General features: G+C 34.7%; 1 protein-coding gene across 1 annotated transcript in view; it reads right to left on the bottom strand.

The window, feature by feature from the left end:
- LOC123543015 (neurogenic locus notch homolog protein 1-like) overlaps positions 1–25,054 on the bottom strand; it is a 59,130-nt gene extending 34,076 nt beyond the window's left edge. The window contains exons 1-16 of the mRNA XM_053532029.1: positions 24,901–25,054; positions 22,689–22,810; positions 22,012–22,083; positions 20,261–20,423; positions 19,358–19,471; positions 14,486–14,605; positions 11,765–11,872; positions 11,519–11,629; positions 10,301–10,411; positions 9,474–9,584; positions 7,029–7,139; positions 6,277–6,387; positions 4,948–5,058; positions 4,479–4,589; positions 2,786–2,896; positions 690–800 (exon numbers count right to left, since the gene is read on the bottom strand). Coding sequence (XP_053388004.1) covers positions 690–800; positions 2,786–2,896; positions 4,479–4,589; positions 4,948–5,058; positions 6,277–6,387; positions 7,029–7,139; positions 9,474–9,584; positions 10,301–10,411; positions 11,519–11,629; positions 11,765–11,872; positions 14,486–14,605; positions 19,358–19,471; positions 20,261–20,423; positions 22,012–22,083; positions 22,689–22,810; positions 24,901–24,910 — 1,708 coding nt within the window. The 5' untranslated portion in view covers positions 24,911–25,054. The remainder of the gene's footprint in view (positions 1–689; positions 801–2,785; positions 2,897–4,478; positions 4,590–4,947; positions 5,059–6,276; positions 6,388–7,028; positions 7,140–9,473; positions 9,585–10,300; positions 10,412–11,518; positions 11,630–11,764; positions 11,873–14,485; positions 14,606–19,357; positions 19,472–20,260; positions 20,424–22,011; positions 22,084–22,688; positions 22,811–24,900) is intronic.
- Between the last annotated feature and the right edge of the window lie 1,466 nt (positions 25,055–26,520).

Genomic DNA, 26,520 nt, shown 5'->3' with positions numbered 1-26,520 from the left:
CTTGAAAACTTTTTCGTATTTACATAGTTGGCATTTTATATGGAAATAGAGGAAAAACCAATATTATCGTTTTTACAACAAGGTATTTGTATTCCTTAGTATAAGACACTATTCTTGGCACATGACTGAAATTGACAACATGGTAAAAACTAATGACATGTTGAATTATAAGAACGTTTTGAACTGTAAGCATGCGATATATTTGTATATATTAGCATAAAATAAAATGTTTAAGGTTTAGGAGTATATCACCAAAACACAGAAATATTTGATAAACGAACAATATCTTTACCAATATTTTACCTGACCATTAAATGCTCTGCCGTACTGTCTCGTAAAATATTCTCAAAAAGTTTTTCCCCCCCCCCCCCCCCCCCCCCACCCCCAAAGTCATTTGTAAAGAAATAAGAACAAACAATTGCTGAAAACTGTGTTCCGCCTAGTTATGTGATATTTCAACACTCATATGCTATTGCAAATGCATTAAAACGAACGTATGTAACAGTTCTTTGAACATGGTGAGTTTTTAAATGCGTTTAGCTGTCCGGAAGTTGGCCCCTTTAGACGGACTTCAATGTTTATATCAGTATACTGACACTTGTTTCGTAACGTTACATGGTGTTCAATTTTCATGTGAAACAACTCTTTCTTTCTATGATTTCTCGAGCTACTAATATCATTTTATTTACCTGCGTCACAGAATTGACCTGTAAATCCAGAAGAACACGTGCATTGAAATGCTCCGCTTGGCAGAGTTGTACAAACACCGTGCACGCATGACGAGGATTGACAGGGATCGGCTGAAAGAATGTAGAACTTCTTTTAGGTAGGAATGACATCAACTTTTTTTTATTTTTTTATTACAACGCTTTTGAACAAAATCATAAAGAACATGCAGTTGTCTATATATTCATTTATTTATTACTTCATAATATTGTATTTCATTTTTATGAACAAAACTTTTTAGCTCATACACTTAAGCATTTAAACCTAATGATTTCGGCGTGTGCTGTAGTTCAAATTATATACGTAATAAAACCACCATTTTGGTTAAGATAAAGGAGGGAATGCGTTTATTTCTGCCACTTAATTTGCACAACTGTAGCACATTCTTAGAATCTGAATGTGGACATGTTGGTTTTAAATTACGTTTTAAAATAGCTACCGAATGTCGAAATTTCACATGTATTACAAAGACTTGCATTTATTAAAAACATTAACGTTAATAACAAAGATTTTTTATTAAATACGTTTATCGAAAATATTTTCAAACGTTTTCACCAAAAAGACTAAACAGTTTTTGGTGTGTTAATGTAGGGATTACGCATGTTATTTTGTGTTATAACTTCTTGAGATGTTGTAACACGAAATGAACATGCGCTAACGCTACTCTAGTGTTAAACGCGGAAAAACTAATAAATGAATACATTCTCCCTCAACGTCTTTAAATTTCCATGAAATACGCGAGAATATCTTAGTTTTTCACGTTGACGTCATTTCCATTTGGAGTATCCATTTTCTGGCCGTAATACGTTTACGCTTTGCCACGGAACGCGTATATATGAAGGTGTATTTACAGCACATGAGCGCGAGAATCTCTCTAACACACATTTTCTTTCTTGTTAAGGTAGTTCTGCACGTTTGGTTCGAATTTTTTTCTACAATGTCGAATTTGATTAAACACTGATTTTTCAAAACTTCAGAATATACCAAGAAAATTCAGCAAATAAAAAAGATAGGGTCGTGTGCTTGATTTTTTCCTAGACTGATTTGAAAAGTTTGAACCTCACGCAATATTTCATAATGGGAGTCTATGGGAAAATCATAACTTTCATAACATTTCGCGAATAGAAATGTTTCTACAATGTAGATTTTGATTAAACGTCTCACAATTGTAAATAAACACATGGCCTATAATTTGGTGAAATAAAATGTATAGGTCCTTGTGCTTATTTTTGAGATATTTGACCAAGATTAAAGTGAACCGGACATTTCACGCTAATTTTAAGACTTTTTTTAAACAAAATTAACGTGTCATATGTTTTAATATCATATTTTGACTTTAGAAATATAGCAACAGTGCTACTGTAATAAATTTACTCACAGGTTTCGATTAAATCATAAAATTATTTTCATTTCCGTACGCCGAATCCAGGCTTCATTCTACGTTTTCCGGACAATAGACGTTACGTCATTACTTTCGGTTTATCAAACGTGCAGAACTACCTTAAAACAGCCCCAGAAAGTGACAAGAACAGCAGTTTTATGCTAGAATGAAGATTCGCGTTATTCACCGCTTATCGCAAAGACTTACGTTGCGTTTGTAACGTAAACTTGCGTTAGTCAGGATTACTCATTTCTACGTTTAACTTGCATTCATAACAATGATAAAGACTTGTCACACAAATTTACATAACTTATAATCAACACAAAGAATAACGTCTACCATTGACATTTACGTCTATATCAGAATCTAACGGATGCTATATAATGTAACGTCTGCCAAAAATACTTACTTGAACGTCATCGACGAAAGCTATATCGAGGATTGAGCGAAATACTGCCGTAACTCCTTCTTTCTTTAATAGGAGTTTAACTTAAACTTCCATTGGAGTACTTGACAACATCCACTACGTAGACATCGACGTCCAAGAGTTACGGAAGTATTGCGCTCAACTGTCGATGTTTATCACAAAGAAATACGTTTATCACAATTTGCTCCTATTCATAATGAATTCTTATTACGTTACTTTTACAGTCTTATTGGTTGACCACAAATACTTACGTTTATCACAATTTGGTCCTACAAATCCGTTAATGCAGGTACATTGATACGAATTCCCGGAAGCTGAGCAAGTTCCGTGTACACAAGGATTGGTTGTACAGGTGCTTGTGGCTGATATAATAAGATAATAATATAAAGAAAAAATAAAATGATATAATCATGTTATAAGTATGTTGAATTAACGATTTGTAAGGCAAAATATTTAGAACATAAATGGCTTAAAGGCTTCGAACCCCCATTAAACTGTTAAAAGTTTTGTTGCAGAGAGGAAAGCACATTTAGCTGATCACTCTGAACACAACTAAATTCGGCTGTTCTTTATTTCATATAAAATCTACTTACTTTATTACTGTTTTTCGAAAGTTTCTAGCATATCAGATTTTCAGAGACTTATATTCCCATAAAGAACTTTATCGCTACTTTAGAAAAAAGGGTGTGATAAATTTTATATAAGAAAGCTACAGTTCGTTATACAACCAGCTGAATTTACTCCTTTTCGCTTCTCTCAATTTCTCTTTTTTAGACATTAAATTCTTACGCCGTCATTTTTACATAGCATGCGGTAGGAACATGTCGATTTCGATAGAATGGAAAGTGATACTGAAACGCGGTAGAGTAAAAGAAAACACGCTGTTATTGAGAAAATGCACTAGGAAAGGAAAAACGATTAGCACTATATGTATTTGGACTACTTGACCTGCGGAAGCTTACATTTGATTTAGTTGCGATAAGCCTTCAAAACTTATGCAAAATTGTACGATGTCTCAATTAACTCTCTACAATAAGCGCCCTCTAGTAGATGTTCCATTATATAAATAATACATAAACTTGAAGCTGATGGTGGAAATAGTGAACACGAACCAAGGCGATATTACTACTTATGAGTATAATTATATGTAAACACCGTTAAATTTCTTTTAATGAAGTGTTGCATATTTGAAGAAATATTGTTCTACAATTTCTAGACTTTTATTGACAAAAAACACGCGTTTTCATAGCATCATTGTTTCCGAAGGAAATTTAACTAATAAAAAGATGTGTCGTGCGTTTTTTGTTGTTTCTTTTTTATCAGATCAATGTTAAAGTATTGGTTTTATTCATTCTTTTATTTATTTATCAAAAAAGCTATCTGTTGAGAAAGATCATAGCACTGATTGCTCAACACTAAATACACGATATATAGACTCTCGGCAACACGTTCTACCCTTTTAACGCTTACCCCGCTAAATTATTAATTATTAACTTTTCAATTTGGACAATAACATTTGCTATTCAGAGGGGTGCATACCAAAAAGATATTGACTGAATCATGAAAAATGCAGGTCATGTTCAGACTGCACAGATATGCAGGCTTATCATGATCTACATTGGTCGCAGAAGTAGCATCAATCGTGTCCAGCATGATAAGGGTCATCAGCTACTAGGAATTGTTTTCCGGATAAACGACAAAAACTCCAGCATCGATAAAATATATTTTTTCATATAACCACATAAAATGTAATGTAGGCCTAAATAGAAATAACTTATCGAGTGCTTTGACACCTTCAATGATCCACCTTTTGTGACAAAAGTATGGATGAGAAAAGTGCATAGCTTCAAATTTTCACAGAATTATTTGACGTCATCATGACATCCCAATACCCCACTAAAAGTAGATGTTGGATATAAGCGATTTGTAAAAGATTTTACCTACCTTTGTCGCAGAGCAGTCCAGTAAACCCAGTACTACACGTACACTGGATAGTTCCATTGATAAGTGTCGAACATACACCATGCATGCACGGAGATGCTGAGCAGGGGTCACCTGGTATGAATAGAACACAACTTTAAACATTCGTCATATGTTTAATAAGGACGTGTAAAGGCCGTAAAGTGCAAACAAACAAGAGCCAACGCGGCGAATGACGTCACCGTCACACAGGCTTTCCGTAATTTTTGCCAAGTATGATATTTGCTGTAACAGGTATGATGACACTAAATGTAAACTAATGAGTAGATTTCACTTTCTTTTGAGTAGTGAATAGTTTCTTTGTAAGTGGATATATAAAGGATAAATCCTCATTCTAGGCGATACCTAAATTCATATTACATTACCTGTCGTGCTGATGTATAAACTTTACGCAATGATTTAAGCGTACATTTAAATACATAAACATACTTACGCTTTTCGCACAAGCTTCCTATAAATCCGGACTGACACGTGCACCGGAAGCTGTTACCATTATTCGTACACGTGCCGTGCTGACATGGATTTGTTGCACATGGACTCGCAGCTGAAAATGTTGTTTTATACATGACATTCCCCTTATGCTTCACCTTATTATTTTTCTTATTTTTCTTCTATAAAGTATGTCCTAGTTTTGAGACATCATGTATGACAGTAAGTTATTTACATTCTGCTGTTATCTTGAAGGTTCCATCAACAAGGTGTCGACATTATTTTAACGTCTGAGTTATTCTGGCTTCTAACTAAATCGTCCTTTCTTATTCTTGAAGATAACTGAAAATGCTGGAACCTTCCATGGTGCTTTAAACAAGAAGCTGTCAGGGAACAGGGTCGAACCTTGCCTGTATTTCTCAATAATAGAATGTTGCCAGTTTGGACATTTGACATTTGATGGATTTACAATGATGTTGTGGATTAAATTTATCTTTAAACAGGAGATTTATATTTTTTGGATGAAATTTTGAATTAATACTGATTGGATTTCAATTTGACCAGGACAGGATTTGGACAAATTGAAATTTACCGCTAGTTAACATTTTCAAGGTATTGAATTGTTACTTTTGAAACATAAATTATGATATTGTGTTAATAGTTGCGGGTTTGTTTGACTATTAGCTTTAGAACTTTAAGTAACAAGAGTTGTAACCCTTAGACGAAAAGTAATCTTACGTTAATCTATATCAAATGTAACACTGAAATGCAACACCAAGGTGATTTTCCAGCACGGTGAGTGACTAAGATACTTGTACTCATTTTAACCTTGACCCTGATAAATTTCTTAAAGTGGACTGGTCTATCATTTAATACCATTTATTATTGTTCGAAAGGGTATTCAATGAAAATTTACTGACTAAATAGCGAAAGTGCAGAGAATGATCTGTCTGCATTGAGACGTGCAGGCTGTTTTTGCACTGCACTCGTCGCAAAGACAGATTCACTTGCCGCCAACAGGCTTAAAGTTGAGTAAAATGCCACTGTAAGATTTTTAAAAAGCGATCATTTTGTAGACACATTTATGTAACTTGAAAAGGGATGCTTATTCCTGCAACTAATGCTATGTCCTATTTTTCCGATACAAACAACAATAAAATTGTCTTTTGAAAGCACAGCAATCCTAAAATCAGGAATGAAAATGAAATATCAACACAACGTTATATAACCTTTTCATCAACTATTAGGAATAAAGAAATGTTTACTAGTAAGCGGACTTGGTCTGCCGGGATATTATTTGAAATAAGCGAAGGTGATTTGATACTAGACTTACCTGCATCACACAGAAGCCCGGTAAACCCAGAGTTGCACGTGCAATAGAACGTCCCATTTGTCAATGAGCTACATACCCCGTGGTCGCATGGAGAAATTTTGCAGGGATCGGCTTGAACAAAAAACAATCTCGTTCATTTAAAACTATTAATTAAATCTAAATGTGAAGATATGGCATGCATGTTGTAGACTATATTATAAAGAAGACTGCATGTTAAATGCCACTTATTACTATTCAGCCCTGGGGTTTGTGACCAGTCTCAAAATCCTCACAGCTGATTGGTTGCTTCTGAGTACATGTTCTAAATTGCCAATGGTACGGCTGCACGTTGATACAATGTCTCCAGTCTCAGACTGACTTAATATTGTTTCAATTTAAGACACATCAAGTACGGCTTTCAATTGTAATATCCTCTGGCGAAAAATAACTTATCTCAAAAGAAACAAGCTAAAACTGGTAGTCGAAAATGAACGTACAAAGAATAGATACATCCTCAATAATATTTCGCATACATATAGTACGTAACTGAACGGACATTTTTTTGTCCATTACCTTTAAGGTAGTTGTGTACGTTTGATTAACCGGAAATAATGGCGTAATGTTATATATCTGGATAACGTAGAATAAAGCCTTGACCCGGCATACGGACTTTTCTTTCATCCTGCAGAATGGTGAAAGGAAGAAAGCGCAAGCAGTAGATAAATTGAATAAGCTGTAACTATAAACGACTCTATAATTTGAAACTCTCTTACGTCTGTCACAATAGGTTCCGACGTAACCTTGGTAACAAGAACAAGTGACTGCATTCCCTGAAGCTGAACACGTTCCCTGAACACAAGGGTTAGTTGTACAGGGATTCTGTGCTACAATAAAAAAAAAGTTGAAGAATAGATTTGTTTGTTGTGTATTATTCGGTGGTCCCTCACCGAGTGTACGCACACATTAAATGTACAATATTAAACCTTTGTTAAAACTAATTCTTGCATAAAAACTACTTTTTTTCACTGGATCCGCCCATGTATTAACGGGAGAAAAATCGTGTGCAAACAAGGCAATTGGCGTGCTGTTAATACCCGATTTTTATTTTTGAAATGCTTTGCCAGGGACATATGTATGTATTTTTGCGCACACTGATATTTGGCATCTGCGTCTTGTTTCTTCCATAACAACCTCTTCTTGTAGCATTATAGATGCAATGTAATCCATAGTATGTTTAGCTGTATCAGTTTCCAACCCCAAACGTACTACCACCATCAATGTACGCACTAGCTTCTCTTAGAGTTCACTCCCTTTACAAAACGTCTGTTCAGTTATTGTAAATAACTGTGAATAAATAAGTATCGCGTGTAACTTGTGCTATTGCTCGTTTTTAGGAATCATATTTATGATTTTGGTAAGTATCAGTCGGTATGTTTTTATCTAATTTCTCGAAGAATTTATATAAACAGCTTGGAAGCTTAACACTACGTTCGTACTCATCCGTACTCCAACTGCGTGTCCGTACTCAATATAACTCAAATGTAAAGTTATTATTCTTGAAATTGTGATCGAGTCTAAAAATTGTGAAATGATATAAACAATTATTGGTAATTTTATGTTTGTAATAATGAGAGATAAAAAAGTCGCTTAAAAACCTTCAGGATGTACTTTTGATAGTGTTGTTTATTTCCGGGCCCTGGATACGGATATTTAAAACATGTTTACCGTTTCCAAGAACAACAGGAATGGTAAATAAAAAATGTACCGGAATCGTCAAGTCATCACATATGAAAACAATACATAAATCGTCGTGAAATATTTTTTATGCAAGAATAGCGACAATACACGTTTGTTTTGTGTATTAACGTCTGCAGAAAAAACGTGTATTATCCCTACACTATAACCTTTAGTCAGTATATATTACACTCAATACGTGTGTACATCCAACAGGGGCGATTCGATGTTGACGATTATTCAGTGCATCAAAGACAAATATTTAATTTGAAAGCTTAGGTCGGCTAGAAAGGCTTTGTGTAAACTAAAACAAACTATTATTTAGAGTTTTTATGCCCCCGAAGGGAGGCATATAGTTTTTGAAGCGTCTGTCGGTCTGTCCGCAATTTTCGTGTCCGGTCCATATCTTTGTCATCCGTGGATGGATTTTCAAATAACTTCGCATGAATGTGTACCACAGTAAGACGAGGTGTCGCGCGCAAGACCCAGGTCCGTAGCTTAAAGGTCAAGGTCACACTTAGACGTTAAAGGTCATTTTTCATGATAGTGCATTGATGGGCGTGTCCGGTCCATTTCTTTGTTATCCATGGATGGATTTTCAAGTAACTACGCATAAATGTGTGGCACAGTAAGACGACGTGTCGCGCGCAAGACCCAGGTCTATAGCTTAAAGGTCAAGGTCAGACTTAGACGTTAAAGGTCATATTTCATGATAGTGCATTGATGGGCGTGTCCGGTCCATATCTTTGTCATTCATGCATGGATTTTAAAATTATTGGGCATGAATGTGTACCACAGTAAGACGACGTGTAGCGCGCAAGACCCAGGTCCGTAGCTTAAAAGTCAAGGTCATACTTAGACGTTAAAGGTCATATTTCATGATAGTACAATGATGGCCGTGTCCGGTCCATATCTTTGTCATTTATGCATGGATTTTAAAATAACTACGCATGAATGTGTGGCACAGTAAGACAACGTGTCGCGCGCAAGACCCAGGTCCGTAGGTCAAAGGTCCTAAACTCTAACATCGGCCATAACTATTCATTCAAAGTGCCATCGGGGGCATGTGTCATCCTATGGAGACAGCTCTTGTTTGTTTCAGAAATTTAGTTGATTTAAAAGTTTCATCCGTATTGTGAACGAGTTACTATTTCAAAACGTACACATAGTGTACAACCTTTTAAGACTATTTTTTGATTAACTCTTGCCTCTACTTCGATGCAGCAATAGTGTTCATCAAAACCGCTTGTCGCCACTGCTCTATGCCCGATCTGGATTTATCGTTGTTTCTTCACAGCCGCGTAATACACACAACAAGAACGTAACATAAACCAGTACTTTGTACAGCTGGATTTCATTGGCTAACATAATAATTCACGGCGGGATCACCAAAGTCTGCAACAGCGACCACAGTCGTTAGTCGTACAATCAAAGTAGACTTCGACAGCGCTTTTTTCGATACTTTATTTTAGATATTTACTTACATTTATCGCATAGATGACTGGTAAATCCAGAATTACAGGTGCAATGGAATGTTCCATTCGTTAAAGATGTACATACACCATGAGCGCAGGGGGATACTTTGCAGGGGTCAACTAGAATAGAGGATATTTGTAGAGAAACCGAACATAATAGAATATGATAGTTGCAAACTAGTAAAGGAAGTAATGTTCAGTTGCTTTAACTATAATAACTACTAATGTAAATCAATATTTAAATGAATACTCAATCCAAATATCGTACGAAAAAAAAATGTGAATAAAAACTACATTTAGTTAATGTAAACATAAACTGTTAGTGTGTTTTCAGTACTGTGCATTAGGTTTGAAATAGCCAATACTACATACATGTAGCTAAACAACATAATAAATGTATGCTTATTTTAAAAACAACTGACTGTTACTGAATGACATTAAATTATAATTTTATATAGCTCTACTTACACAATTAACATATATACTTACTAAAGTTTAATGCATCTGATAAGGATTTTCTACATTTAAACTAAATATCTAAAGATAATTTTTGTTGTCAAATGGCCACTAGATAATTTTTAAAATCAAAAGAAAGTTTATTTCTGACATAACATTGTATAGATTCAATGGAACAATTTTATGTTTGAACATGTTGCATTCAAAAATTAAATGCATCTTAATTGATTGAAAACTTTACTTTTAGATAATTTCAACCAGTTTGATAATTACATTTTCTTGCAATGCGTATATTATATTCTACAAAATATTATAAGTATGTAGATATAGCTAAAATCATCAAATGTAATCTAAATTTTGTTAAATCATTTATTTTTTACCATGATCGCACAACTTCCCTACAAATCCTGTCAGGCAGGAACACTGGAAGTTGTTACCGATGTTTGTGCAGGTTCCGTGGACACAAGGGTTCGTAAAGCAAGGACTTACCGCTGAAAAAGTCATCATGGGCTCATGCGAAATAAATATTTTGTTATTGATGATAAATATTGATACTATACAATAAAGTTAGAATATAAGATATAATGAAAATAAGGATATATGTATCACTCATTGAATTCAATTCATCACTATTATATACTCAGCGTCACTGAAAAGTTACCACCTAATATATACCTCTTTACTATTTTATACAATATCGACGTCACTTTTTCATGGCCTGTGCGCGCTCTATTACTCAAAGACCCTGTCTGATCATGTCTCCTAATCCATTTCATGACTGTCAGGTGAGAACAGCACATACGACGTGCAATTTCGCGACATGAAAGTTCGGCGTCCACCATGCCAATGGTCTGATGGCTTGGTCGTGCCTTAACGTGGCATTCTTAGCAAGGATATTCTATGTTTTTAACGTTTTCCTTTTAGCTGTCGACTAACTTTCAAGTGCGGTGAATGGTTTGCGATAGAAAATTCGTACATGTCGACATTGCTGGAAAAAGTCATTTTGCACGTGCAGTCCGTGTCTCAAATGGAGTTAATCGAATTTGACAAATCTTTTCACCAGTGACGTCTAAGCTGCGTCAAAGATGTAGTCGTGTTATGCATATAACACAGTTCAATGCGATTTTTAAAATATAAGGGCCATTAGGGTGGTAACTTTTCAGTGACGCTGAGTATATTTATGTATATGAAGTACATATACTAGTAAACACAAACACATCATGCGATTCATTATTGCAAAAATGGATGTCAATATTTTTCTTAATCATTTTTGTGTTACAGAAAAGGCTAAAAACGTACACGAAGTTAGTCCAATTTTCAAGTGAATGGTCGTATAAAGATGTATTTTGTTTATAGTTTCTCAGATTTCATAAAACCCAAATTGCTTAGATTTGTGCTTATTTGGATGGCATAGTCATCAGGGAAATATGTTAAAAACGCTAAACACAAAACTGCAACATCTTTATATGGTTAAAAAAAGCAAAGTGTCTGCCATTTCTTTTGTTAATATAAACAACAGGACACGCCTAGCGAATTGAACTGCATTCCCTAAAAGGAATATGGTCTCTTCAAATAAAAAAGGAACTGACAGTATTTACCTCCATCGCAGAGAGGACCAGTGAAGCCAGATCTACATGTACACTTGAAGGCTCCATTTGTAAGAGGTGAGCAGACTCCATGGACACATGGTGATGCTGAACAGGGGTCCCCTTAAATGCAGAACCAAGACATAAAACAGGTGTTAAGTACGGCTGATTTATCTTATGTTTCATGTATGCTAATTTCCGTGGAAAACTTAAATTAAGAAAGTCACATTCCAATTATTTTCAAATCCTTATACTCACGTCTGTCACACAGCGTGCCAATATATCCCACAGAGCACGTGCACTTTGCCGCTGTTCCTGAGACTGAACATAAACCATGAACGCACGGGTTTGATGAACAAGGATTTGCTGGAGTGAAACGTAATTGACTAAATATAAAAATCAGAATACAGTTTTATTCTTTATTTGAGTCTCATCTATATACAGTCATGTTAGTTTACAATTCAGTTATACTTATAGAAACTAAGTACATAGCCGCTCTATTAGTAGAGCTATAAGAGACTATATTAACTGTGACACCCCTTGCTCTTTTGCACCTGGGACCCACAACCCGGAAACCACTAATGCAAACAAGAGCTGTCAGTAAGACAGCGCGTTCGAATTTTCTCAGCGCTTGACTATTAGAGCTTTGCCAGTAAAAAAACTTTATAAAACTTTAACCAAAAATAATCTAAGTTAAAAAGGGGCATAATTCTGTCAAAATTCAAACCAGAGTTATGGAGTTTGTTTCTCCTGGTGTAGGCTTTGGTAGTAAATAACTATTTTATGTTTCAAGTCATAAACTTTGATAGTAATAGAGATATTTGACTTTTATCAAAAACTTTAACAAAATAACCAAAATTTCTAAGTTAAAAACGGGGATGATTCTTTCAAAATTTAAATCAGAGTCATGGGGATTATTTTCCCTGGTGTAGACTTTAATAGTAAATAAGTATTTTAATTAAGTTTCAAGTGAATAGCTTTGATAATAACAGAGATATTTGACTTTTATCAAAAACTTTAACCAACGGCGACGCCAACGCTGGGGCGAGTGCAATAGCTCTACTTTTCGTTCGAAAAGTCGAGTTATTGAATTCATGAAATTGCTTCCGAGTCGCGCATTCCAAATGCGCAACAGCAAGAAGAGACCATTTTGCCTCTTATAATATAAAATGATGCACTATCATGACGATGAAAGGTGCATAATAAATTGATATATAATCTATAGTACTGGTTTCGAAGCAGTTTCCGTCGGCTAGTAGTATCCGTCAACGCGTTATTTTACGTTTCGTGACGTTCTTCACAATGAAGTCGAGATTGTTTCCATAACGCTACCCTGCAATCCAGAGCTCTGTGAAATTTCAGCAACAAAGGGTAAAAACTTTCCAAGAAAACTCGAATTGTTCATTCCATAATTGTTTTGTTTACATTCCGCACATGGGGGATTTCACGTGCAACCAATGCGCATGCGCAAAGAATAACTCCGTAATCGCCAATTAAGTTGAAAGTTCCTCCTTTTGGCAGTCGAAACCAAATGATTTACCAAAAATACATAATAAAGATAAAAATGAGTCATTTTTGTGCATCGGTAGAACATCGGCTTCACAAGCATGAGATCGCGAGTTCGAGTCTCAGGTTTTGCTTTTTTTTTTACCTCCTATTTTCAGCAAGCCTAATTTAACACATGAACATTCAAATTTCTTAAAATTGTATTAATTAATTTCACCAGAAAGATTAAAAAAACACGGATGGTGCTTTTCTAGTCGTATTCACTGTAAAAATGTACATAAATATTAAAACAAAAATTGATGACGGAAACTGCTTCTGTAGTCAACTGATTCAGCTCTATTTATTCACCCCTTTTGGAGCCCCTCTGTGTGTTATCACGTGCGCTTGACACTATTGATATTCATGTTTTCATAAAGCAGAAGAGCTAAGGCGTTCTCTTTGGGAGCATTTTACGGAACTGAAACGTTCAAGAAAAAAGATATTTTAAAAACCTTCATTTAATGACGGAAACTGCTTCGAAACCAGTACATGGTAAAACTAAGTAGTAGCTGCAGAAACGTTTTAAACAATTAAATATCACCCATATCAGACCTAAGATGAACTGAGTAGCAACTGTTACTTAGATAAACTAAAACAAATATGACTAGGTTAAGAATTGTAAGGATATTGTTTACAAAGATAAGACTTTCTTTCTATTAGGAATAAAAATCGGGTTCTGGCACATGATATAATTTTCTCAATATTTGTAAAGATAAATGCTAGCTTTTCCGATTCTGGTATCCTCTTTGAACAGCTGATTTACAGATAAAGCTTCTTCAAACGTGCTTTTTCGTAAGTCGTCATACAAATAGCAATTTAACAATACATGTGACTCCGTCTCAACAGTATCACGCAAAAGCTCCGCCAAGCGGGGCAATACACGCTCGCAGAGTTATATCAGAGGATGGGAGCAACATTTAAAGAACTTGACTGTTGAAGCCCAAGAAAAGGAAAGAACAAAGGAAAGATATTAAAATAAAATTCTAAGTCGACAAAAAATGTCAAAGTTCACAAAAAGATCCTTACTAGGTACATATATGTCAAAATACTACTAAAAATGGAGGTACTATCCATGTTGTACCACAGAAAAGTGGTCTCGAATTTTCCCTACGGCCAATAACAAAAAAAGTTATAAAATAAGCTATATATAGTAATATAAAAGGGAAGTAATTCAATAAAAACTCATTGTCAGTGAACAAAAAAGGAATGTGCCAAATAAAAACAAGAGCACCGCAATGTAGAGCAATATATACACGAGACAAAGTCATATGACCTTTGATCCTTAAGTGTGACTTGACCTAAAGCGAGCCATCCGACATCTCGATGTGGTGAACATTTGTGCCAAGCATATCATTCTGACTACACCAAAATTTTTTTTTTCTTTTTTCTTTTTTTTTTTGTAATCGCATTACAACAATAAATATTCTGTCCTACCTTGGTCACAATTAGTTCCGGTATAGCCCGAGTCACACATGCAGCTATATCCGCTCCCTTGATTAGTGCATGATCCGTGGACACATGGATTGCTCGCACAAGGTGATATTTCTGTAAATTCTATCAAATATCTTTAGTTTAGTACTCGCAATTTAAAGTTGAAAAGTCCAGAAGAAGATACTTTAGACTCTATACCGTGAAAACGCGACACCACCAGATAACATGATACCAGATCGGACAACGAGACACTCTAAGGAGATTGTTGTTGTATTGAAGTTAGTATTTTCTTCTTTTTTTTTCTATACACAATGTAAATCAATGAAAACCAGATTCCTACCAGGCTTCGAGGATATAAAGGGGCATCTAAAGAAATGTTCTCTGAATTAATAAGACCACCAAATATTCTTACAGATGGCTAATCCACGGCCAGAGTTTCATTGTTTTGGATATTGAACAGAGGATTTTTTTCTCATGTCTGAAGCAACAAGCTTGGCATTACCCTCATTAAAAACCCCAACATTCTCTCTCTTTGTCTGCCAAATATCCCGGCGAAATCTCCATTACTTTCGAAAATACGAGGTGTTAAAATCGGATGGGTAGACCAGAAATGTTTAATCTGACACCACATGATTCCCAGGGAAGGTTCTTACTGACTCCATTTTTTGATGATAAAATGTTCTGTCTGACACCAACATTAGATCATACTTTTTATGCCTTAATTCCGCTCGGTTAGCAGTTCCTGAATTTACGCGTGTTTTCGGGTATAACGGGTCGTTAAATTCATTTTTTTTTTCCATTAGACTTAGGTTATAATGTAGCAGTTCACCGTAATTTGGTCGAAAATGTGCCTTCGTGGTGTAGTTGAAAGTAGTATCTATTAAAAAAACAACTTATTTTTTATTCTTGGCACTTTTGCGTGCAAAATGGGGGCTTATTTCTTTTGCAGAATATATTTTCAGTAAAATAAGATAGGTTTCAGGTAACATATCTCGGGTATATGGCAAATGATGAGAGAAAACGAAAGTAGAGTTGTTTAATGCGCGACGCCGACACCAACACGATCCGAGAAAGGGTTAATGGCTTCAATCTGGCGCCGTTTTACCACAAATCTGTCTTCACTCCCTTTTCTTTTCATAGTTTGACGGCTTATTAATTTTAGTTTACTATATATATGGGTTTCTACTGGAGGACATTCAGAACGATTTTAGGTATCATGACAATAAAATATGTAGAAAAAGTAAACCCCTAATGATTTAAGTGTTTTGTACCAAGGAGGGTGTCGCAGGAGACTTATTTTGACAGGATTGTCAGGGTCAATATTCAACACCCAATCAACCTGAGCTCTGAGAGATCTATTCATATATTGTTGACGTATGGCGCCATGGGAAAATCAACATAGTGAGTTTGCGACCAGCATGGAGCCTGGTCAGGATCCATGCTGTACGCTAACAGTTTTTCTAATTCCAATAGGCTTTAAAAGTGAACAGCATGGATCCTGACCAGACTGCGCGGATGCGCAGGCTGGTCTGGATCCATGCTGTTCGAAAACCCACTATGTTGGTTTTCTCATGGCACGACTCATATGTGCATGTTGATAATTGGCTCTTACTTACAGAAAAATGGTTTTATGATTTACCCTGTTTTTACTTTAATTTTTATGAAAGGCTTTCATAAATTCTGACAAGAAATGAATGAACGTTTGGTCGGTTGATCTGCACTATTCTATTATATGTACGTTATCTATTATTATGTTACTGTGACAGAGTATTCTAGAAATGTATATTCCTCTTCTGTATATCATATACATGTGGTTATTAAACCATTGTCAAAATATGAATAGGTCAATTTTATATGCCCAGCTAGAGGTGTACTGGTCAGGAACCCAGGCAATCCTTGCGTGTATCAGTGCTATACACTGGCACATTAAAGAACCAGCTGTCTATTCGCAACGAGCTAGGCTAGTAGCCGACAAGCTGTATTGATTTTGATCTCTCTGTGGGGGCTTGTCTCATCGTCCTCTGTCAGATCGCTCTGGTCTGTACTAGTAGAGGTGATTTCGCGCCCTGTGGGCGCAGTTGCTGTAAAGCGCTTTGAACGTGTTTATCATGAAAAGGCGCTATAAATCTGGTATAATAAATAATAATAATATGAATCGTCTTTCAGACTCAGGTGAATGGTGTGATATTGACTGACATCCTAACATAATATACTCCTGAGTCCCCTTCGAGAGTGTAACTTACATTTAGGGGGTTTTCTTTCTCTACATATTTAGTATCGTTACACCTAAAATCGTACTGAATATCCTCTTGAAATGTATATGTTTTATACCAGTATAAACTGACCACTGACGCTTTCTCGGATCGCGTTGTTGACGGTGTCGCGCCGTAAACGACCTTACTACCGTTTTTTCTTATCAATTGCCATATACTCGAGATATTTAACCTGGAACTTATCTTATTTTACTGAAAATACATTCTGCGAATAAAATAAGCCCCAAATTTACACGCAAAAGTGTCAAAAAAGAAAGTACAAATTTTGATGGATAATTCTTTCAGCTTTACCACAAACGCACATTTTCGACCGAATAACGGTGAATTACTACATTATAACCTAAGCCTGATTAAGAAAAAAATACGACCTGTCATACCCGAAAACACACTTAAATTTGATAAAACACTGCAAACCGAGCGAAATAAGAGAAAAATATATTATCAAATGTGGGTGTCAGACAACATCTTATCATAAAAAATTGGTGTCAGGAAGAACCTTCCCTGGGAATCATGTGATGCTAGACAGAACATTTTTGGTTTACCCATCCGACTTTTACACCTCGTATTTTCGAAAATAATGGAGATTTCGCCGGGATATTGGCAGACAACGAGAGAGAATGTTGGACTTTTTTATTGAGGGTAATACTAAGCTTGTTGCTTCAGACATGAAAAAAAAATCCTCGATTCAATTTCCAAAACAATTAAAATCTGGCCGTGGATTAATCATCTGTTCGACTATTTGGCGGTCTTTCCATCCTCAAAGCCTGGAAGGAATCTGGTTTTTCATTGATTTACATTGTGTATAGGAAAAAAATGAAAATACTAACTTCAAAATGACAGCAATTTCTTTATAGAGTGTCGCGATGTCCGATCTGGTGTCATATTAACTGGTGGTGTCTCGTTATCACGTTATAGGGTGTGAGTATCGGTGTAAAAAATCACATTATAACATCATTTTTAAATATATAGATCTATTTTAGACAATGAAACAATGAAATGACCTCTACAAGACATTTTTACTCAGTTTACCAGTTTTCAATGTACATGTGCGTTTGTTAAATATTGTCATATATATTTCTGACATTTCCTTAACTGTTCTATTTGTTGAAATGCAATAATTTACTCTATATAGAGGTAAAGTCGGTTATACAGACAAGGAGAGGTCTTGCACGTCTCAGTACCTCTAAAAAAAATGACTCAATCGAACCGAATTTGCTATCATTTTGTTACTGGCTCTGCGTTTCTTATTTTGAACAGTATATGAAGTGTAGCCTATTTTATAGATACTGAAAAAAATCAAATATCCAATTAAGGTATTGGATCACTAATAAAGAACCTCCTTTTTGAAAAACATTCAATTCCTACCATAAATATACAGTTAGTGCAATTCTTAGGGAGGAGGGAGGGGACCAAATTTTTTTTCCTTATTTTCTAGTAAGTTTTAACTTCTTTTAACACTTATTATTGATTTCTTGTACAAAAATGGAAAAAAGATGAATCTAATAAGCGATTTCTTGGTGTTTAAAAGTGAATTTACTACTTAAACAGAAGGGGTAGAGATACACATGTTTATAAATATTGAGTTACACGCGGTGAAAGTTCTCTATTTTGCTTTCACTCTTAGATTATATATTGTGGAAGGAATTTAGGTAGGTTTTAAATGGAGTAAGCAAAATTCAAAACAGAAACACAGCATTCGACCTTATTTTTTCTATGCTAAAGTATGAATTCTGTCTCATTAAATCCGTTTACTTGAGGCACCATAGAAAAAATGATATTGACATTTTTACTTTGTGTTTTACAATTGTTTACCAATAGTTTGATGTTTCTTTAATTAAAATTAATGGTAAAATGAGTTCTCGGCAAATGTTTTGGATAGTGGCTATCACTTTGAAACTTGTCTCTACTTGAGCTTGAGGAGACACCACAAGTTATACAAAATCGGCACGGTAAAAGTTGTTTAAAAATTGCAAAAAAATGCAACACACGGTTACCTTTCGGAATATACCAAGCAAAAGCCATTTTGTAAACATTGCTATTAGTATTAGTGATCTAATACCTTAAATGAGAAGGCCTGTTTTATTTCTTATTAAATGAGGTTTTCCAATTGGCGTAACTTCTGAGATACTTTCGAGTTTCTCCCACCTAAGAAAAAGACGGTATTGCGTGCATCAGAAATATACAACGGGCACGTTAAAGAACCAGGCTGTCTATTTGAGTAATAGAACTAGGCTAACTTTGCCGGACATTCCTGTATCTACAAGGAATCCTCTCTGTGTTCTGGGGGATTTGTCTCATTCTGTCCCTCTGGTCAGATTGCTCTGTATCTGTACTTGAAGAGGTGGCTGCTTTTGTACTATGTAAAGCATATTTGAACATACTTTTCATTGAAAATGGCGCTATGTAAATATGGTATAATAAATATATAGTATGATTGATCTAATTGACCCATGTTATAATTGTTGTCTCCCCTGTTATCGATTTTCTGTCACCTCGCTCTTGAAGTATATAATTTTGTAGTACTGTGCACTTGCACGTATATCAGTGAAGTCAAAGCAAATGGATATTTCATGTGTAATTGAACTATTTAGTTCAAACTTACGAAAGTCGCAAAGTCGACCAATATATCCGTTGTGACATGAGCATCGGAAATCATTGTTGCTTTGGTCAGAGCATGTGCCATGAACGCAGGGATTTGTTGCACATGGACTAAGAGCTGAAACATATTAAAAAACCTCTTCATATGTAAGTTACTAACAAGATTAGTGATGGAATTATTTGAGATTCAAGTATGACGTAAATAAACAAACGCTTTAACTCTAGTGTTGTGGCCTCTAGATTTATAGAAACTACAAGTATTTTAACTGCAGTCGTTATTCATAATATGGAGATTCTGTTAAACATTTCTGTGACATTTATATATTAGATGATTAAACTAGTCACAGTTTACTCTTCAACGGTCCGTGTGACGTTTTAATATATTTTAATAAAAAATATAGATCTAATATATACAGAAAAATACTACAAATGCGGTAATTCCAGTGACCAGTCAACATTTTCTTAACTTTCCTCAATATATTTGTATTCTGAAACTATCGCCAGTCATATGTTGTGTTCATATAGCAGCAATGTGATGTTAAATAGTTACATTATACTAAAGTAGTTTATAAGACTAATCCAGTGTTCTTTTGTAATGGTAACTAATGACACATTCAGAGGTTATTTAATCGTTAACATGGTTTGTGTGTGTTTGTTTCGTCCTGGAATGAATATCTTTAACAGCCTATATATTATCCTGCTGTAGCCGCTGTAACTAATAGAATATGTCTATGGTAACAACAAATATAAATGGAAAAAAATGGTTTCAAGATTATTAACCATTCAACTACCGTGGAACATGCAACAAAGATATTGTATTAGACAATCTGAAGATGTTTGCATCCCATAAAATATCTAATTAAAGTACTACCACTATATCTCTACAAATGGATATTGGACATTTTACCTATTCCACAAGTGTTTAAGTTACATCCGTCAGAGCTATTGCAGCATTGAAAACAGGTAGTTATAACACTGCGTTTGTGATCAAAATTTGAGAATTCGATATCAGAATATGTAGAATGCATTTCCCTCCTCCCAAGTCCACTTTGGGAAAGTTGACTGCATGCCTGAAAAGTATATTATAATAATTTAGTTTGATTGCTATTGCTGTTGATTTTGTTGTTACTGCAGCAACACCACACTTTTTAACTACGGGAACAGACAACTGTATTTTAACTGTGTTTAAACTGTATTATAACTTTGTTAAAACTCTATATTAACTTTTTCTTAATTTTTTTTTTAAAAATGTAAAAAAATGGAAACAGACAATTGTATTTTAACTGTGTTAAAACAGTATTATAATTGTGTTAAAACTCTATATTGAATTTTCTTAACTTAAAAATGTAAAAAAATGGGAACAGACAATTGTATTTTAACTGTGTTAAAACATTGTTAAAATTCTATATTAACTTTTTTACTCAAAAATGAAAAGAAATGGGAACAGACAATTGTACTGTGTTAAAAATCTATATTATCAAAATGACTTTCACGAAGTTCATGTCAGGCTACAACAGGTGGTACAAAATCTTTAACTAAAACTGATATCAACGAGTTACGTAGTTTATCAACTTTTTGACCTACTTGAGTGATAGCAAAAGTGGCTTCATCTGATATGTCGGTTTTTATGTTATGTTTTTTTTTTATTTCTAGTTTATCTACTTTTTGATACATCATATACCGTCTCAAATCAGTGTTTGTTTGTCAGCTGGCACCAACAATGTTTTTGACATTACCAGTCATGTATAATACATCTATTTAAAACAAATAATTAATTTTATCAAGGAGAAAAGATAAACCATTTACATGTTCAATTTTTATAACTTAGATCCTTTCTGAAACGTTTCGTTTATTTAGTCTGACCTGACGACGATAACGCGTGGCAATAAAATGGTGAACTTTAGTTAAAATCCATTTCAGAGCCGTAAAGGATTTTTTTTTTGTATTTTGCATATACACTGTATATGTTCAAACCACGATCTTGCATAAAAATATCATATTTTACACTGATGTCTTTTCACCTGTGTACAATATTTTAAAGGTCAAGGTCACACTACAATAAATTATAATCCCTATATATTCTATATAAAATTGACATTATTTAAAGAACTACGAAACATAGCTAGACCCATTTCAGAGATGAAATCCTTACCTCATTGTAAAGAGTTATGACAAAACTGATATATAATGAAGAGAAAAGTAGATGTCATGTATCATCTAAGAGGGATTTCTCTTGTCACATTAATTTGGCTTACTGGAAAATCACATCAAAATCACATTCCTGTGATCTGGAAGTTCTACTCCTACTTAAATTGAGTTTCACTTCTCCAAATACAACCTCCTCTCCATTTATGTCCTACCAAAATGTCAAAAATGCATCTACAATGAAATTTAAACAGAAAACAGCTTTAATTTTCGACCTCTGTGGCCATGCCAAAAATAGTGTTCGCCATTACGCTCCCACGCTGGTTCCTTTATTATAATTAGGCCTCAAATATTGTTAATTATAAACAATTCGAAATAATCATGAGGACAGACTGAAAGACGGATGAGTAAACAAACTGGATCTAATTTTAACATAAATATACCCAACACAAGATAAATAGTTGAGGCAATTACTTTCAAGAAAAAGTGACAAATATAAATTAGTTTACTTACATATTGATCTACACATCCTAAATTGTAGAGATTTCTTCCACTGCCATCAATAACACGGTTAGTGTAGCATTCCTAAAAAAGCGATACATGGTGATAATGTAATTAAAATTGTAAAAATATACCGTAATGTTCTTTCAACCGTTCTAAAAAAGTAATGATTTCAATTATTGGATAGGTCTGATGACTGTAGCTGTAGCATGAACAAATAACGAGAATTACAAAATTGCCTGAAGTTTTAATATCTTAAATTTTGGGAAAGACATATCTATCATGATAGAAATATCTTCTTCCGTATGTAGTTGTTACATATTAGACACAGTGAGGTTGTGGCGAATATTGTACCGTCCACAACACGACCTGTTTATAAGCGGAATATGCTTGACTCCCACAACAAACATTCTCGTGAATAATAAATAATATAACCTGACAATGCATTAGCGTTAATGTATAAATTTTGTTTTATAAATCAAATAATAGTGATTGATATATGTAAAATATTTTCCTGCTATTGAAATGCTATCTTTGTTCTTTTATAAACATGGATTATGCCTATACAATCAGTTATGCTGGCCTCTTCTAACGGGTGCTAAAGTAGCGTAGCTAAGGGACGCCTTAGGTCCTTCTCCGTCGTTTAAGCAAGGCTTCACCTGTAAATAAGCTGCAAAAATATTAATTACCTGGTGTGCACCACAAAACATAAGATTGTGGCAATCCCGTTTGTCAGAAACATTCTGGCAGCTTAGACATTGAAGAGCTGATGTTGTAGAAGGATATAACAACAGAAGCAAAAGCATGATCACTGGAAAACAACAACAGAAAAATACCTAAAAATACATTCACATGGGTCAATTAGTTGCCATTTTTTGCAAACACTCACGGTTAAAAAAATGACTTAAGATATAATAATTTGTCACTGATTGTAAATACAAATGGGAATATCACCGGATTTACCAGCTCTCACAAGCTGACGTGCTTCAAAGCTTTTCAAGCAATAAGGTACGGTTCTCCTTAACAGAGATGCTATTACCAACTGTTTTTTTGGCCATTTATATACACGATCCCTCGCCACAGAATTGGAGAACTTGATATAAGATAATTCTCCAATCGTTATTGTCTTTACGGTGTCCCTTCGTGGGTCGGCATTGATTCTCTCGCGATGATTGTACGCTCTGACAGCATGTACACTATTAAACCAAAATAGATGTTCAACTTAACCCGAACCTTTTGACAGTATATTGTGCACTCAATACGTACGTACGCACATTCGAAGGCATTTTTATCTATATCTTCCTTGGAGAGAGGAATTTTGCATTTCTTAGCATTCTCTGAGACTTTGGTTGCCACATATATCTGTATCCACAGGGATGCCAGCCACGTCTAGATTCACGCTGAAGGTCGTCAAGCTCTCGTTTATATTGTTGCAGATCGTTAGTGAGTGATTGAATGTGATGTTGGTTGAGCGGTGATATTTTATTTCATTATGGAGCTTTGCAGTCTCTATTCTAATCACTGAATGCACTTCCTTCTTGAATTCACTTTTACGTTCAAGTCTGCACTAGGATAGTTGCAAGCCTCTCTGCTAGGGATTCAATATCAATACCTGACAAAGTACACAGTAACCTACCATTGCATCTCCCTGTGTGATAACCAGCCATAACAGTATTATGTATAGATATGTATAAACATGTTGTAACCTCATAGGAAAAAGTTGCAAAAGCCTGAATCTCTGATCATATGAAGTGTGTTACATAGTCAATATATATTTTTTTCTGAGGAGGATGTTCACTCAAATATTTATGCTCAAGGTTTTCCAGAGTTTCAGATTCGGATATCTAGTTTGGTTCAAATTATTCAGACTCCTTGCTATCGTTTGTTACATGCTTCTGTATTTTGTTATGCCTTCGTATACAGTGACTTTAAACGACATCAACACATATTTAAATGCGGATTGTCCGAATGGCACAAATAGCCATTAAGTTACAGTCAACAAGATTTTACCTAAGTGTTCGCCATCAGTATTTCCGGTATATACCAGTTATCGGTGTAATCCGAAATATCCAAATACCTATTACGTCGTATCATTTGCATACCGGATGTTTACAACGTGTGCTGTCAAAATTTCCCGTTACCTGTCAAATCCGTTGAAAAGTGTATACAATGAGATTTTTCAAAGTTAGTTGGTCTATTTCTATATAGAAATCTATTTTAACTGAAGTACTTGCTGTTGTATAAATGTTCATCATTACTGACGGACAATAAGACATTGTCTTTCTTGATAGGAAAAAAAAACGCCATGTTGTTTCCACCGGATATCCTTTTAAAGTCTTTTTTCTCCCTTAACTTATTTTGAATCAAGAAATATACTATAAGGAACAAAGAGCAGCTATTAGTTTCACATAAACATTATCAGTCAAGTATTGAAACCAGAGAACTCGATTTTGTACATTTCATAGATAGTGAGAATCTTCTGTAATAAAAGAAAAACGTCAAGAATACAACGAAAAGGATTATATAATTTGCCTTCATGTGTGCAAATAGAGAATGTGCTGAAAGTAAATGTACGTCTGTCACGCTGTACAACTTTTTAAAAGTTATTATATATCAATATATGGTATATATAGGGTATATTTGTTTGTTTCTGTGTAATATCAAAATATACAACATGTGCAGTAGTACCACCCCCACCCACCCCGCCGTGTTGTGTCTAGGGTGAAAATGTGAGATATGACACGAGGTTATCCGCATAACTCATCAACTTAAAAATTACGATATATGAACTTTGATTACGAATATACGTATCATCCGTTTTAACATTTAGACGTTCATTTGGACTCGTGCAATAATGAAATCGCAAACAGCCCAAATTGAAACAATGCTTAATTGTTTTACCTTTTATCATGGCGCCGTCCTATTCGCAATTCTACTGTGATAGACCGTCTGTTAAATGGCACCTTGCTCACTTTTATCTTATCTTATGATGTTCAAATAAAACATACATGTGTAGTTAATATTACATACGAATATATGCAAATATACTTAATATATACTATAAGCGTGAGTAATTTTATCATCTGGATGACATTTTACTTTTGCTTACGTAGTTCAAAACAAAATTGCCTAGATCGCTGTTAATAGTATGTGTGTAGAAAAGGATATGATTATATTTTCGAGGAAGAATTTTGCGTGTCGTTGAGTTTTCTGTGAACTAAGCTAGCGTGATGATTTAATTAAACCTTAACACACATTTTACACCAAATTTAAGTAAACCATCATATGCCACATAAATGTGATTTAGAAATGGCCGGCTGATACTTCTTAATGTGTTGAAGTCTACAATGAAACATTATAAATCTTGTTCCATCACCTGCTCCGGATATTTCTTATGGACATGTTAACACATGCAGTTAAAATGTTTCATTGACATTTAAAGTGAACTGTCGTACATTATGTGAAGAGATGGTGAACTGTCGTACATTATGTGAAGAGATGTCGTGTGAAAGACATAAAAACGTGTAATTTCAAAATTATCTGTTTGGACTGTAACAAATCATTTTTGTACCGAGCATGTTTCGTAAACAATAATAACATGCATAAAAGTGCCGGTGCTAGGGGGCGTGAGAGGTGTTGCACATTTCATTACCTCTCATGAACAGACTCAATCAAACCGAGTCTTCTATTATTCTTCTTGGTTGCATTCTTTGCATCGAAAGGACTTTTTTACATATTTTATTGACATGAACAGTAATGACGAAATGTCCGTTTAATCTGGCCTACCTACTGACTTCCGACATCAACTGAGTTTCCATTTAGATAAATTAGATTTATGTCGTCGCCAGAGACAAACAATAGTATCGTTTCGAATAGCTTTACAGTCATAGGTTTCTTAAATGAACAAGATCTCTTTACTTTTGTTGATTTTGCCATGTTACACACAATGAACAATTCAGTTTAAAAGGTCATCTCTTCCATATTTCTGCTTATATGCAATTTTTAATCCTTAAACAAGCTTTGTAAGGAATTTTAAAGGAATATTAGATCCAAATTTCATATTTAAAAACACGAACAATTACTTAATATTATTTATGTAAACATGAAAACAACAAAATCTGTATTAACAGTACTATGCGTTTGGTTTAAATAGTACACACTGTACGTACATGTGTAGTTAAACAATATAAAATGTGAACGCGAAGTTTCGAGATACAAAAGTGCACTGCTGCCCGTCTTTAAAACGCCAAAATATTTTAGAAGGCTACTTCTCTGATCTATCTGAGCTTTAAAGTCATTTAATAGACTCTCAGACAGTACAAAAGTAAAGCGCATAAAGCTACATACACAACCATATATATGACACTTAGCATGTAGGGACTTGAAAATATAATAGAAAACTAGTACATTAATATCTGAACTATATTGTGGTACGTGCTCAAACCAGGTACAAACCATTCAGATATTGTTAAAACAGTAAAATACTAGTAGTTTAAGTTCGGACACTACCTAGTCGCTTTC

Source organism: Mercenaria mercenaria, chromosome 19 (genome assembly GCF_021730395.1).
Source record: "Mercenaria mercenaria strain notata chromosome 19, MADL_Memer_1, whole genome shotgun sequence".
Taxonomy (NCBI): Eukaryota; Metazoa; Mollusca; class Bivalvia; order Venerida; family Veneridae; genus Mercenaria; species Mercenaria mercenaria.
This window is presented reverse-complemented; position numbering and strand designations above follow the sequence as displayed.